The sequence below is a fragment of the Sturnira hondurensis genome, unplaced genomic scaffold (genome assembly GCF_014824575.4).
Source record: "Sturnira hondurensis isolate 20B ecotype Veracruz unplaced genomic scaffold, ASM1482457v3 Scaffold0022201, whole genome shotgun sequence".
In the NCBI taxonomy this organism is placed as follows: domain Eukaryota; kingdom Metazoa; phylum Chordata; class Mammalia; order Chiroptera; family Phyllostomidae; genus Sturnira; species Sturnira hondurensis.
The window spans coordinates 2,491,224-2,504,390 of record NW_028094832.1 but is presented as its reverse complement, the minus strand read 5'-3'; the positions used below and the strand labels follow the sequence as shown (position 1 = coordinate 2,504,390).

General features: G+C 40.0%; 1 protein-coding gene across 5 annotated transcripts in view; it reads left to right on the top strand.

Moving 5' to 3' along the window:
• The window catches only part of ADGB (androglobin), a 122,902-nt gene that overhangs the window by 52,352 nt on the left and 57,383 nt on the right, over nucleotides 1-13,167 (top strand). For all 5 annotated transcript variants that reach the window (XM_037034800.1, XM_037034802.1, XM_037034799.1 and 2 more), the window contains 2 exons: nucleotides 1,514-1,604; nucleotides 9,159-9,288. In XM_037034800.1, coding sequence (XP_036890695.1) covers nucleotides 1,514-1,604; nucleotides 9,159-9,288 — 221 coding nt within the window. The remainder of the gene's footprint in view (nucleotides 1-1,513; nucleotides 1,605-9,158; nucleotides 9,289-13,167) is intronic.

The following is a 13,167-nucleotide window of genomic DNA, read 5'->3' as shown; positions in this document are numbered from 1 at the left end:
ATTCAGTCCCACGAACCATGGCTCAAACCTCCCTTGGTGGTGATGTTTGGTGTGTCCCCCTGCTACCAGCTCAAGCCTGGATGACTCTTCATTGTAGCTGAACAGGGAGGCACATCTCAGACACAGTGTAACACATACATCTCAGTGGTACCCAGGGGCCTAAAGCTGCAATAACCACATGTACTGAACTACATACCTGTTCCTTACAATCCACTTCTACCCATAATGTCCCCATTTTTAAAACAGAAATAACAACTAATAACCTTGTAATCACGCTTTCTGTCTACATTCATATAGCTAGGAGAGCTGGTAGCCAAGATTTCTCTAGCACAGAATGTTTTATTCTTGCCAGAAAAGAACAAAGAATAAAGAATATTATCTGGTTTGGGTGTAGAACAGAAATGGTTAATTTGTTCTTTATTTTGACCTATCTGCCTCTGTCCTTTTTGCTAGATGATTTTAGTCATTTTTTCACATTCTTTGTGTTTCTGCAACGGGTTACTAGTGCCAAAAAGCGCCGAAAGACACTTGAAAGGAAAGAAAATTTTTTACCTTTAAATACGACATTTTAATTAAAAGCATGGAGGCACACTTAAAGCCATCGTTCATTCAGATCATTAAGGAATTGCTGAATGAAAGGAAAAATATTCAACATGCAGGTATTTTCTGATTTCCCTCTTGATTGTCTCGTAATTCTATGCATGTGATTGCTTCAATAAGCTGGACAAGAGAATCTTAGAAGTGGTGCATTTCCACAATTGTCCTGTCCCACCTTGAGGCTCTCTACCTGAGTCTTTCTTCTCTATCGTGGGTTTACTTCTCAGAGTGAAGCTTCACAGGAAGTGGAGAGAGAGGTCACATTAGAGGTTGGTTACCCTAGAACCAGCACACAAGACTCACGTCCAGGTGCCAACGCCTCACCTGGTTTCCTCCAATGGTCATTGTTGCAGGAGCTCCTATTAAAACACCTTCCCTAGTGTTCAATGTCAGTGTTCAGAGAATTCCTTGTAGATCAGCTTCAGACTCCCGTGGGAATATCCACATGTCCTTGACCTACTGTTTTCTTTGCTACTCATGACCTTTACTTTGTTACATCTCTGTTCTTCCACTGCTCTTCCCCTGTGTTGGTCCTCATTTTCTCTTCATGTCCTGAGCAATTGCATAGGAATTAACTAAGTGAACACCTTTTTTTATTAAAAGACTTACAGTCATTCCAGTCCATGAAATAGGAGGGAATGCCAAGTAATAACCCCAGAAGACATTGCTAATGATTCCCATTGATACTTCATTGTTTCACGCTGTAACTCTGAAAAGCAACTGAGGAGCAAGCTAAAGGAATCTCACACTGGCATGATTGATAAGCTTTTTCAATTGAAGAAAAACAAACATGTATCCTAGGACATTCCTATTTAACTCTATTGAGTTAAAGCTGGGTAAATAGCAATCTAACTAGTATTGCATGTACTTTTATAAGATGGAATAAAAAGTACATCACACTGCCATTTCTTTTTAGAAATAATAATAAAGAAACCTGAACAATTTCTTGAAATATCGAGTCCATTTCTGAATTATAGAATGACTCCACTCATGATTCCAACTGAAACGTAAGTACTTACTCTCTTTCCCACAAATGCATCTTGCTCTCGAAAAAAATATTTTGTGGTTTGTGTGGTTTAAAATAACACCAAATTGGAACATTTTGAAAAAATAATTTAATCAAAAGGTGAAATGTACAAAACCTGTTAAAGGACATTTCCTTGATCTTGTATAGCTTATGCTTTTACTAATTCACCTAAATGACATGTCTTGCTCCCCTTTTATGTGTGTTATGGGCAGAATGTTATATCTTGCTAAATTCAACATGTTGAAGCGCTAGCCCCAGTGTGGCTGTTTTTGGAGATAGAGCCTCGAGGGAAGGAAGTATGGTTAAATGAGATCCTAAGATTAGTGCCCTCAGAAGGAGACAGACCACTTGCTCTTTCCCTCCCCGACTCCGTCTCTTCATCACTGGGGAGAGGTCATGTGAGGACACAGCGAGGAGGGAGCTGTCTACAACCCAGCAAGAGGGTCTGCCCTAGGAACTGCCTGTGCTGGCACCCTGATCTCAGACTCACAGCTCCCAGAACTAGGAGGAAACAAATTGCTATTGTCTAAGCAACCCAGGCAACCTAGAAAACTAATTCAAGGCACTGTGTTTCACTTGGCAATAGAAAGATAACATACTTGTCTTGCCCTGCAGATGTTAGCTTCTGGGGAAGCCAGATGTATCGGTAAATAATTACAATAAAATATAATAATTGTCATCACAAAGGTATGTCCCAAAGTCTCTGGCTGTACCTCACAGAATGTGTTTTGCAGAAATAATTAGAAGCCCAAGTTCAGGATCCCTGATGTCGGTGATTGTGCAGCTGGTGGTAGAACTTGCCACCAGCCTGTGGGACAGGTGGCTCTCCCCACCTCCCTGTGTGAGTGTCTGAGGCCCCGCCCACTCCTCTTCCTATCTCCCTCACTGATAGCCCAATTTAAAGTTGTACTTCAACTTCAGAGCCACTACAGAGGCTGTACCTGAGGCCAAAAAATTGAGTCCTCAAGGTCCACCCATGCTGTCACAAAGGGTAAAATTTTCTCCTTTTTTTACAGCCGAATAGTATTCCATTGTGTAAATGTCCCGTGGTTGTTTTGTCCACTCACCTACTGGTGGACACCTGGGCTGCTTTCAAATGTTGGCGATTGTAAGTCACACTGCAATGAATGTAGGGTTTCTTGTGTTCTTTTGAATTATGAAATAAGCCAGTCAAAGAAAGACAACTAACATGTGATCTCACTCATATATGGTATCTAATGAACAAACTGAACCAACAAGCAAAATAGAGACAGACTCAGAGAGAGAGCGCAGGCTGACAGCTCGAGATGGGGGTCTGGTGGGTGCAGGGAAGAAACAAAAAAGAAAAAGCGATGTGAGGATTGCAGGGTGAAGGGGTAGGTAGAGATGGAAGAGGGTATAAAGGAGATAAATGAAAAATTCAATAAAAATAAACTATTGAGAAAAGTCCGAGTCCCTTGCTGTGAAGGTGACCGGGTGGTTCGCCCGCCTGCCCTCTCTGTCCTTCCGCGCTGAGCTGCTGTGTCTCTCCTTGGTCTCTGCAACTTTAAGGTTCATCAGCAAGGCTTCAGGGTCACCCCGCAGACTTCAGGTGCCCCGCTTTTGTGTGAGAATGGGGTTTTGGTTTCTAGGCTTTGCCGGGCTTTGCTATCGATTAGTTCCCATCTGTCTCCAAGGGGTGTGTTACGGATTTAATCATGATACACACCTCTATTTTGCCAGTTCAGTATGGTTTTACCATTATTTCTTTTTGTTTCTGCTGAGACCCCAGTGGGACTGCGGGAGGCAGGAGGCTACAATGCAACACACTCGTACTCGGTCTGGCGTGCTGAACCGAGCGCGCCTCTCTGGTTGTGAAGTCCCACTTCCGCCGCCCCGTCTGCGTTCCACGCGCCCTGGCTCTGCTCCCCGCTCTGTTCCTCACCCACCGGACCCAGAACCCGTTCTGCCTTTATCCCTCTCTATTTCCCCTTCCTTCCAACCAACCGAGCAAGGAAAACCAAAACCAAAACAAAGTAAGAAAAATACCCAAAATATTTGCGTATACAATAGACCTTTTAAAATGGTTTTATGGAAAGTATGGATAGATTGAGGGAGGTATTATATTTTGGTCATATTTTACTAACCCAGTTAGTTAAAAGCGAGGCCTAGATACTTCTGCTTTGAAATCGTCCAGCCCTTCCACCGTTGGGGATCCCCATTGGCCACCACTGGTCTCCCAGCTTCCCGCCTGCTGGATAGTCCGTCCCTCTTTCCTTCAGGCCGTTCTGTCCTCACCTGGCTAGTTCTCCTTCGCAGAGCAGGTTAGTTTGGGTTTTGTGCTGCCTCCCCACAGACTGTCCTGAAAGCACTTCTCTCCTTACCCCTCCCTTGACCCAGCAAGTAACGTGTTCTGTCAAGAAGTTTCCCAGGTGAATGCAGTTCTTGCCCTAAAAGGAATAACCTGTGAGGCTGTTAGGCTCATAAGGCTCAGTTTTGCTTTCTTTCTACATATCACAGCTTCAAATATTTCACACCAATCACATGCCTCTTAGGTTTCCAGTTAGGTAATAAATAGTGTGTAAATTATTTTCCATTCCTGTTAGACTTTGCAGTCACAAAGCCAACTCTGTGTCTACCAGCCCTAAAATGAAGTCCACTTTCTGCTGGTTGGGGCAGAAAATGTCCTAACTGGTGATGCAATATAATATACCAATGAATGACGTTAACTCTATCATCGTTGTTGTCATTGATCTGATAAAAAGTTGCGTTTTGTCAACTACTTTATATGTTATGAATATATTAACCATATTTTTCTCCCTAAATAGAGCGTACTCAGATGTTCCCTTATTTCCTAGAGGAGTCGTACTGAACATTATTGCTCTGCTGTTTTCTTGTATCAGAGGGACTTCAAAAAACTACCCTTAATATTCAATGGCCCCAGACTACTGGCCTTTTCTGGAGTGGGTTCGTTTTTAGTTTCGCTTTCAGAGTTCCAATTATTTCTTTATTACTCCTCAATATGATCTGCTTCTAGACAATTTCGTGTGTGTGTGAGAAGGAAAGTGGTTTTACTTCAGGTGCCAGCAACCTGAGAAGGTGGCAGGCTTATGCCTCAAAAACCCACCTTAACATCTCAGTAAAAGCAGGACTTTTAGAAGGAGGGAGAGGGAAAGCAGGACAAAAAGATCAGGGGGACAGGGTTGAAAACTTTGTCTCCTCTAAATTTGCTCCTACATTTTGGGGGCCATGAGAAACATCACTACATATTTTTAATTAGTTAATGGCTTATATATAATTAGAATAAGGACCCTTAGGATTATATACAGGCTTTACATTTATAGTGTAACACTGTGACATGTAAATAGTGCCTAGGATATAATACGTGCTCAGTAAATGCTAACAAAATTCAAAATATTTTGAGGCATCTAAGTTATTCAGATTTTTTTACTATATTCTATACAATATAGTAGCCACTAACACACGTGACTATGTACATTTCAGATCACTGATATTAATAAAATTTTAGAAATAAATTCTTTAGCTGCACCAGTCACATATTAAGTTCTCAGTAATTAAATATTCTAAAACAGTATTTTCATTATTGCATAAAGTCTTTTTAAACATTAAAAGAAGTGTATTAGTAAGTTGCCTATAATTGTAGTGTTTTATTGTGACACCACTATTATATTTTAGCTTTTACAATTTGACCTATATTTCTATTTTTAAATTAACATAAGAAAATCCAACTCATTTTTATTATATAACTAGGTGGAATTCCCCTGTTCTACTAAAAAAGCCAATTGAATTTAAGTGTCCTAATATGGTAGTTAAAACATTTCAGTCAACTTTATTTTATAAGTGGAAATTTATGATTTGGTGGTGAATGTACAAAAGCTCGTGCTAATGCAGTGATTACAGAAAAACAACATATTAGGATCTATTTCACAGTAATGAATATGTTAAGATAAATACTGAATTGGCTGAAATAGGGTCTAAACTTTCAGCTTTGCTTACTGCTTTAGCACAACAAAATTTCTGTTTTACATAAACATTAGCACTGATGAATGTTTTGGGTTATTACCTGGTAATTGAATCCCAAGATCAAAGGATTGTTATAAAAGCCCGAGAGACAAAGTTTGTTATTCTTAAAAGGAAAAAGAAAAGAACTGAAGGTAAACAAAGGCAGTGAAGAAAGAGGAGGCGGCAGGGGAACAGGGGGTTAAGGAGGAGTCCAAATTTACTAAAACATGAATGTGACGATCAGAAGAGAAAGAAAGATTGTACTCCAGGGTCTGAAGTTTTTAATGGTTTGGAGAATTCCCCAGGCGTCCACAAGGAGCAATAATAAAAAGGCATCGTGGGTGATACAAGTGGCCTGTATGATGACTATCACTCCAATTATGCTAATTTTTATGCAGCGGTAGATAACAAATACCTGGGTACATAACCAGATCAAAGAGAATCAGATTCACACTTGAATTTATACAACTAACAGTATTTCAGGTATCTCTTAATAAAGTTGTAAAAGTATAAAAATAGCTAATGGTATGTAAAATGGTTTTAAAAATCAAATAAGAATTCTAGAAACAAGGAATGCAATAACTGAAGTTAAGAACACATAAGTATTTTTCATCATAGGTTAGATACAGCAAAAAAGAGAATTGAAAAATAGAAAATAGGTCCAAAGATAATATCCAGATTGAAGCATGGAGACCAAAACAAAAGCACAAATAAACAAAAAAGAAACAGAAAGAGAGGGAGGGAAGAAGGGAGAGAGGGAGGGAGGGAGGGAGAGAAAGAAAGAGAAAGAAATAAGGAAATAAAGTAGAGGAAAGAAGGAAGGAGTAAAAGACATATGGGATAAGTTGAAAAATGCCAATATACTTCCAAGTGGATCTCCGGAATAAAGGATAGAGAGATTAGGAAATAATTATGTAATATATGTGTATGTGTGCGTGTGTGTGTGTGTGTGTGTATGTGTGTGTGTGTGAGAGAGAGAGAGTAATCCCAAAAGTACAAAAATAAATCAAGGCAAGATTCAGAAAGTTCTCAAAAAATCTCAAATAATGTAAATATATTTTAAACACCATCCCACCCCCCACATTTAGATATATCACAGTAAACCAATGCCAAATATAATACAACATTATACATTACTCTAAAGTTAAAGAAATACCGCTACAAAGATCAACGTGCATGGATGTTATGCGCGCACAGAAGTAGATCAAAGAAGTCTGGTACCAAAAGTACACAGTTTGTTTGTAAGTATCCTACAGATACACATTAAGAAAAGAAAGCTAAAGGGCAGTGTATGGTGTAGGTCACGGTCATGGTTTTCTGTGGGCAGGAGAGTCGGCCCTGATTGGGAGCGGCGTCTGGCTGGGCTTGGGGGGCACAAGTCACATTCACGTCCCTTGATCTGAATAATGGTGATATGGCCATGTTTACTTTAGTTTTTGATTATCTGGCAAGGTGTACATTTATGTTTTGTGTACTTTTGGAATGCATTTTATTTTATTTATTTATTTTTAAAAATATTTTATTTATTTATTTTTACAGAGGGGAAGGCAGGGAGAAAGAGAGGAAGAGAAACATCAGTGTGTGGTTGCCTCTCACATGGCTCCCACTGGGGACCGGGCCTGCAACCCAGGCACATGCCCTGACTAGGAATCGAACCCGTGACCCTTTGGTTCTCAGGCCAGCACTCAATCCACTGAGCCACACCAGTGAAGGCTGAATGTATTTTGGACTTCATACATTTATAATGTATGCTCACACTTATAAGGACCATCAGATAGGGTTTCAGCCTTCTTTTGGATATATTAAAACCCATGATGAGCACATAAGCTGATGAAGAAAAGCAGTCAAAATTTATGCCAGAGGCCTCATTGTATGATCTCCCTTTAAAGCCTCTTGACATTAGAGCTGGTTAATCTACCTTTTAATGGGCTCTATCTACGGTTGAAAACATTAGTGATGTCCTTTAAGTCCGTCACCTGTAAGGGGCCTGTTCCTTCCCTGCGTCAGTGACAGGACACAGAACTGGGCGAGGAGAGGACCCGGGGTGGCGGGGCGGCAGACGCAGGCGTGGGCGGTAGCAGCGTCAGGCCTCAAGGGAGGGGCAGCTTCGCAAGCAGCAAAGACCGTGTGCTGCTCTGCTTTGGTTTTTGAAATTTGTTGCTGTTACACTTTGTAAATCTAGTTTTAATTCTCATCTTAATTTACAGTACATCTTATTTCATATACAAATCTAATAATTTCTATGAAAGTGTTAAGTAAATTCAGTTAGCTGAATTTTAACACATTTGATTGTACTTATAGCATTACCACTGTGTATTTCACTTCTTAAGTAATTTAAATGCCAAAAATTTTAGCAAAAAAACACCTTTCCATGTGTTAAATCACATGAAAAGCTCAAAAAAACCAAAATCATGTATGTGTGGAACCGTAATTTGTAATGTGCATTATTAGTCTTCACAAGCCAAAATATTCTTAGGTTTTAATTGAATCATAAACTGAAAAGTTAGACATTAAGTTATATATTTTAAAGCCAAATTCGTTGGATTATATAACATGCTACATTCTTTCATGTGTTATACCACATCTACACAAAAGTTCCCTAAACACAACATCACAATGTTAGTGTTACTAGTTTTTCTAATTAATTAAATAATTAACATTGCCTACTCAGGTGAAGGCCTTACCGTTTCGGATCCCTGTTTATTTTCTCTCAGCTGATTGAGGTCACAGGTTGATCAGTCAGAGGTTGGTACTTGTAAGAACTGAGAGCAAAAGCCACCAGGACAAATTTTCTCATGATTTAAAACGCGCCCCCCCACCCCAGACTTCTAGAATCTCTATGTTAATGGGGACCACAAATAGTTGCTTTTATAAGCTGAACTCCCCAATTTGGTCTCTTTACTTGATTTTCACATGTCTTCTCTCAGCTTTATTACTTGATTTAAGGTGGAATAACTTCTATAGCCCTGGTCCAAGTGACTATAATACTTCTGTGAATTCAAGTAATCTATTCACTGGGTGATACCGCAATGAATCTGCTAGCATATTGTTTTACCTGTCAGAGCCAAACACAAAGATATGTGAATGACATTTCATCCTACGTGAAAGAAATGTCCCCTCTCTCGTTTTGCTGTGGAGTCACAATTCTCAAGTCAACACAAACGCAGGTGTTTTCTTGGCAAGCCCTCAAAAGCAACTGCTCCCAACTACGCCCTTTCTCTGCTTTAGCAACCTGTGCCGGCTGTGCCCGTTCTCCGCTCCTGGCTTCCTTGGACTGAATGGGAGCCTCATAAATGTGGTTGTGCTACCCTCTAGTGGCAGTTTAAGGTAGATCAGGGAAGGTTAGCTTGAGGTGAATTAAGTTTTTTTACACCACACAAGCTAGGGAAAAAATCAAAAAGTTTAGGAAACCTGTATACATACAATGCAACTTTATCTTTGAACGCATTTACCTAAAATATATAAATACTATAACTATAACTATAGATTTATTTATAAATCTATAAATAAAAATAGATGAAAGTAACATAAGGTTGTTTTTGTTTCCCATTAGTCATTTCGTACCATCTCTTATTAAGAAAGGAATGCCTCCAGCATCTGGTTTATCTCCCGTTACTGAAAACGATGAAACTGAAGACTTCAGCCAGCAGGATCTAAGTCAAGTGACAGGAACTACATCTCAGGTAACTATGTTATTCTTCGTACTGACCCAATCCTTGATTATAGTAGATTTCTCTTCAAATGTGAAACATACATAAAATGATGTGTGACGTGCATGTTAACAGAATAAAGAATATTATTACATTAAACTTCTTATGTATCCATCACCTATATTAGAAAATTGAATATTCATCTCTTACAAAAAGTCCCCTGTGTGTCTCTCTTCTGGGTTGCATTTCCTACCTGCCATTCAGAGTTTGGCATTAATTAACTCCATATACTTCTAATTTTGCAAAAATATATGAGGTCTGTCCGGGAAAAGTCCAGCCATTGTTAATATAATGACAACAGTTTGCGGGGCATCGATGTAGCCTGGCAGCCAAGGAGAGAGGCCTGGAACGGGCACGTATGAGCAATGACGACTTCATTGTACTAGTCAGTAGGGGGCAGTAGACACTGTTGAGGGAGCATGTGTGCTGTGTGGCTGTTGCATTCAAAATGACCGAGTGGGTACAGCAGTGGATCTGTTTGTGTTAAGCTTGAACTTTCCTCCGTGGAAACCATTCGGATGATTCAGAAGGCTCTCAGGGGCAACGCAATGAGGGCAGTGCCAATAAAAGTGTGGTGTAAACTTTTCAAATATGGTCGAGAATCTGTTGAAGGTGATCCATGTTCTGGAAGGCTTGTGAACACCCAAGATGTTGAACGTGTATGAGCTGCAGTCAACAAAGATCAGCGACGGACAGTGGGAGACCTAGAAGCTGATCTGGGGATTCCAAAACCTACTGTCTCCGAGCGTTTGATGCAGGATATTGGCATAAAACAGGCCGTGACAAAACTCATTCCATGGCTTTTGCTACCAGAGTGGAAGGAACTCGGGGCTGCGGTTGCTGATGACTTGATTCAAACCACCACCAATGAACCATTCTTCACCAAATGTCTCTATTTTTCACACGACATGGCTGCATACGTTTTGGACAGACCTCATATATGAACCTCATATATGAACCTCAAGTAGGTCATAAGCAGAGGTGAATCATGGGTATACAGCGAGGATCCAGAAACAAAGGCCCAGTCATGCCAATGGAAGTCACCTGGTTCTCCACACCCGTGGAAGGCATGACAAAGTCACAGCAAGATCAAGACCAAGTTAACCGTGTTTTTTGACTGGGAAGGTGTTGTTCATCACGAGTACGCCTCCCCAGGACAAACAGTTAATCAGGAGTACTAGCTCAGTTGGTTGAGAGATGCAGCGCGACAAAAACTGCCACAGCTGTGGGCAACTGGTGACTGAAAGTGTCATCAGGACAGTGCGCCGGCTCATGCTTTATGTCTCCTGCAGTTATTTGGTGAAACCTCAAATCACCCAGGAGACTCAGCACAGATTTGGCACCCTGCAAACTTCCAGCTTTTCCTAAAATTCAAATCACCTTTGAAAGGGAAGTGTTTTCAGGCTGTCCATGAGATTCACAAAAATACGGCAGGGCAGCTGATGGCGACTGGGAGAACTGTGTGAGGTCCCAAGGTGCCTACTTTGAAGGGGCCTGAGGCATCATTATCCTGTGTACAATGTTCCATGTATGTTCTTCAACAAATGTCTCTACTTTTCACATGACATGGCTGCATACGTTTTGGACAGACCTCATATATATCTATATGTTCATATATATATATTTCTTCAGTTGTCTAGTAACACATTGTTGTACATACACATTTAAGAGATTTATGACATTAAAGAGCTACTGGTTGAAAGGAACTTTATAACATTTATAGGCCTCACGAACTGGTAGCTTTAATTCAGGATAATTGGGAATGAGTGAGCTTCATTCGGGGGTGGGATTAGCTTCAAATGTCAGATTCCCTGAAGCTTTTCCTGGACTATGGTCATTTTTTTCCAGCTGTGGGTGCTCTAATCTCCCTAGTGGGGCGGAACGGAGGTGCAGGAATTAGCACACACCTCTCCATCAGTGTTACCGAAGCCATGCGACACTAAATTGCAGAGAGTCCCAAGACTCAGCATGTGGACATTCCCTTAGTTCCTCTCCTCTCTGTGTTGTAGACTCTCCTGATTTCCACAGCATCTGTGAGCCCCGATCTGGAGTTTTCTCATGCAATTTCTCTGCTCGCAGCAACTTCCAGCATCTGTTTAGGCAGAAGAATGAGAGATGCTAAACACATTAAACAGAAGTAGGATTTATCTGTCCCTTATGTAGACATTGAACCCAACCCTGGGTTTTGAAGCGGTACCTCAGTCTGTGTTTCTCAGACAGCTGCTAGTTGTTTCTGGGTTCTTAGTGTTTGCATGGGCTCCCTTTTCACTATCGCTCAGGATTCAGTCATCTCCACTATATTACCACCTCCACCTGTTTTACATCATCCAAAGTATTGCTGATATTACCCATCATCAATAGGTATGAATCTATACCATTGTAATTGTTATACTTATTTTAATTGTGTTCAAGAGAAAACAAAGTTGTAAGTGTGAATTTGACTTAACTTGTCTGTTAAAATTTTGAGGAATTATTTTTATAATTTGAAGCCATTCTAATTATGGTCATTTTAAGTTCTAGCCACTAATTGCCAATCATAACTTATTATATTCAAACTGTATTTTTAAAAGAAGGTGACTCATACCAAGTTATATGTCTACTTAGAGATATTATTGTTTTTTTAAATATATTTTATTGATTATACCATTACAGTTGTTCTATTCCCCCCCTTCATTCCCCTCCACCCGCACACTCCCTCCACCACTATTCTCCCCCCCTTAGTTTATAACCATGTGCCTCAATTTCTTTAGATTCTATATTTCCCCCGATATTATCACCCTCCCCCCCATCTATTTTCTACCTACCATCTATGCTATTTTCTGTGCCTTCTCCCCCCTTCTCCTCCTCCCACCCCCCTGTTTCTAACCCTCCATGTGTTCTTCATTTCTATGGTTCCACTCCTGATCTAGCTGTCCTCTTGGTCCGCTTTTGTTTTAGGTGTGGTTGTTAATAACTGTGTGTTTGCTGTCCTTTCACTGTTAATATTTTTTCATCTTCCTTTCCTTATATAAGTCCCTTTAGCATTTCATATAATAAGGGCTTGGTGATGATGAACTCCTTGAACTTGACCTTACCTAAATGAAAGTTTTGCTGGATAGAGCAATCTTGGGTGTAGGTCTTTGGATTTCATGACTTGGAATACTTCTTTCTAGCTCCTTCTTGCCTGTAAGGTCTCTTTTGAGAAATCTGCTGACAGTCTGATGGGTACTCACTCCTTTGTAGGTGACTGTCCCCTTATCCCTCGCTGCTTCTAGGATACTCTCCTTCATTTTAGTCTTGGCTAATGTAATTATGATGTGCCTTGGTGTGTTCCTTTTTGGGTCTAACTTCTTTGGCACTCTCTGAGCTTCCTGGATTTCCTGGAAGTCTATTTTCTTTGCCAGACTGGGGAAGTTCTCCTTTATTATTTGTTCAAATAAGTGGTCCACTCATGGCTATTTCTTTCCCCCTTCTGATACCCCTATAATCCGGATGTTGGAACATTTAAAGATGTCCGAACGAAACATCCGACCAGAGAGGAATGAAGAAATGAGAATTCAAAACAATGAGGAGAGGCTTAGGAACCTCCAGAGATATTATTGTTTTAATTTAACTTTTATTATAAAATTCAATCATTTAATACACTCAGATATTCTGTATTTTAATATCAAACTCACACCCCAATACATTATTTAATTCACATCTTTTGAATTTTAAAGTTAAAAACAAATTCTCTGTTCTATGGTATGCTTTAGTATTTTCAGAAATCGACTTCTTCAATGTTTAAAAGACTATATGAACTTTTATAAACTGTGGTGCTTTAGAACTGTAAGTTTTTGTTAAATTTATTAACGGTTTCTTAATGTGCCCCCT